The sequence below is a fragment of the Ovis aries genome, chromosome 16 (assembly GCF_016772045.2).
Source record: "Ovis aries strain OAR_USU_Benz2616 breed Rambouillet chromosome 16, ARS-UI_Ramb_v3.0, whole genome shotgun sequence".
Lineage (NCBI taxonomy): Eukaryota > Metazoa > Chordata > Mammalia > Artiodactyla > Bovidae > Ovis > Ovis aries.
The window spans coordinates 24296003-24298751 of record NC_056069.1 but is presented as its reverse complement, the minus strand read 5'-3'; the positions used below and the strand labels follow the sequence as shown (position 1 = coordinate 24298751).

Below are 2749 nucleotides of genomic sequence, written 5' to 3'. Positions count from 1 at the left end.
TCAATGAAGCCAAAGTAGATGTTTTTCTGCTTAATGAAATTAAAAGATGCTTCCTGCTTGGAAGAAAAGCTATGACAAACCTAGAGAGCATATTAAAAAGCAGAGACATTACTTTGCTGACAAACGTCCATCTAGTCAAAGCTATGGTTTTTCCAGCAGTCATGCATGGATGTGAGAGTTGGACCGTAAAGAAAACTGAGCACCAGCCGCAGTCGCTCTCCAACGGCAGCTGCCTCTAGCTCGCCGAGCTCCAGCCAAAGGACAAGCGGGGTAAATAAGGAGGTCTCTATACCATGGCTCCTACAAAGCAGACTGCCCAAAAACCGACCGGTGGTAAAGCACCGAGGAAGCAACTCGCTACAAAAACCCCTCGCAAGAATGCGCCCTCTACTAGAGGGGTGAAGAAACCTCATCGTTACAGGCCTGGTACTGTGGCACTCCGTGAAATTAGATGTTATCAGAAGTCCACTGAACTTCTCATTCTCAAACTTCCCATCCAGCGTCTGGTGCGGGAAATTGCTCACGACTTCAAAACAGATCTGCGCTTCCAGAGTGCAGCTATTGATGCTTTGGAGGAGGCAAGTGAGGCCTATCTGGTTGGCCTTTTTGAAGACACCAACCTGTGTGCTATCCATGCCAAACGTGTAACAATTATGCCAAAAGACATCCAGCTAGCACGCTGCATACATGGAGAACGAGCTTAAGCATCCACTATGATGGGAAACATTTCATTCTTAAAAAAAAAAAATCTCTTCCTTCCGTTATTGGTAGTACTGAACGTTAGATATTAGGTATTTTTTTCCCATTGGGGTCAAAAGCTACCTAAGTATATGATTGCAATTGGAAAATAGGGGACAGAAATCAGGTATTGGCAGTTTTTCCATTTTCATTTCTGTGTGAATTTTTAATATAAATGCAGGGACATAAAGCATCAATGAGAGTCAAAATGCTTCAGTGAGCAAGTTTCAGCAGTTCAACTTTATAACAATTATAAATAAACCTGTTAAATTTTAAAAAAAGAAAACCGAGCACCAAAGAATTGATGCTTTTGAACTGCAGTGTTGGAGAAGACTCCTAAGAGTCCCTTGGACTGCCAGGAGATCAAACCAGTCCACCCTAAAGGAAATCAGTCTTGAATATTTGTTGGAAGGACTGATGCTGAAGCTGACACTCCAATTCTTTGGCCGCCTGATACAAAAAGCTGACTCATTGGAAAAGACCCTGATGCTGGGAAAGATTGAAGGCGGGAGGAGAAAGATGACAGAGGATGAGATGGTTGGATGGTATCACCGACTTAATGGACATGAGTTTGAGCAAGCTCTGGAAGTTGGTGATGGACAGAGAAGCCTGGCTTGCTACAGTCCATGGGGTCATGAAGAGTCAGACACAACTGAGTGGCTGACCTGAACTGATGTGGTTTTTCGGGCTTCCCAGGTGGTGCTAGTGGTAAAAAACCTGCCTGCCAATGCAGGAGATGTAAGAACTGTGGGTTCAATCCCTGGGTTGGGAAGATGCCCTGGAGGAGGGCATGGCAATCCAGTCCAGTATTCTTGCCTGGAAAATCCCATAGACAGAGGAGCCTGGTGGGTTGCAGTCCATAGGATTGCACAGAATCAGACACAACTGAAGTGACTTAGCGTGCACATATGTGGTTTGTTGCCACTCATCCCACTCACCCCAGATTCAATCTCTGCCTTTTTCCTGCCCTTGCCATCACCCAGGCTCCCTTGCCCTTTGACTTCTGGTTGGGTTTGGCCTCCAGGAGACACCTACAGAGGATCACAGCAGGAGAAAGAGGCCATGGCATTTCCTCCCTCTTCCTTTCCTGCTCTAGCCTGCATCTGTGTTGGAGGCTGAATCCCACCACACCTGCAGTTCCTGTTAGGCCCCCTCTCCAGAGCTCAGCTCTTGTTGGGCTGTTGGGAGCAGCAGCGGCAGCCCGCATGTCCCTGGGGGCCACCAGAACCTTCACCCTGCCCGCTTCTGTGAGTCATCCCTTCACTGAAGTGTCTTCATTTGAATCACCTATGACCGTGTCAATAGTTCAGTCCTGTCTGGCGCTTTGTGACCCCAAGGACTGTAGCCTGCAAGGCTCCTCTGTCCCTGGAATTGTCCAGGCAAGAATACTGGAGTAGGTAGCCATTCCCTTCTCCAGGGGATCTTCCCCATCCAGGGATCAAACCCGGGTCTCCTGCACTGCAGCAGATTCTTTACCATCCGAACCACCAGGGAAGACCCATTGAATCACCTGAGTCAGATTCTGTTCCCTGACAGGATGTGATTGAAACCAGTATCTTTCAGCCATAACATCCTGTGATTCTAACACTTGTAGCCCAACCACACACTTTGAAGAAACAACATTCTGACAGGAGTATATTATGGTACCAGAATTATGGCTTCTAACTCAGGTGGGTTTTCTTCTGCCCTGCGAGTAAGTAACCCTGCCTGGCTACCTCTTTGCCTCAGGACTTTATAAAAGGATCTGTCTAATTATATCAAGTTTACTAAGCAGTTCCCTTTAAAGACACACACATATATAAACATATATAAATACTGAAGTACTATTCCTGGTGACAGTTCAGGTAAAAACCTTGCATACACTAATGAATTGGATAAAACAGAAAGTTCCCATAGTAGACGTGCCTGGATTGTCCCTTGTCTCTTTACTTGCATTATCCACATGCTGATGACCCTTCTGCGTACGTTCTGTGTTGATCTTGTTTTGTGTCCAGGACTTGATTCATGGTCT

General features: G+C 46.3%; 1 protein-coding gene across 1 annotated transcript; it reads left to right on the top strand.

Moving 5' to 3' along the window:
• Positions 1–231: 231 nt before the first annotated feature.
• On the top strand, positions 232–742 carry LOC101117617 (histone H3.3A-like). Its single transcript, XM_012096936.5, has one exon. The coding sequence runs from the start codon at positions 294–296 to the stop codon at positions 702–704; it is 411 nt and encodes a 136-aa protein (XP_011952326.2). The 5' UTR covers positions 232–293; the 3' UTR covers positions 705–742.
• The last annotated feature ends 2007 nt before the right edge of the window (positions 743–2749 follow it).

Bases quoted from the DNA above. Each gene is read 5' to 3' on its own strand.
- LOC101117617 (XM_012096936.5), top strand. From the start codon at position 294: ATGGCTCCTACAAAGCAGACTGCCCAAAAACCGACCGGTGGTAAAGCA.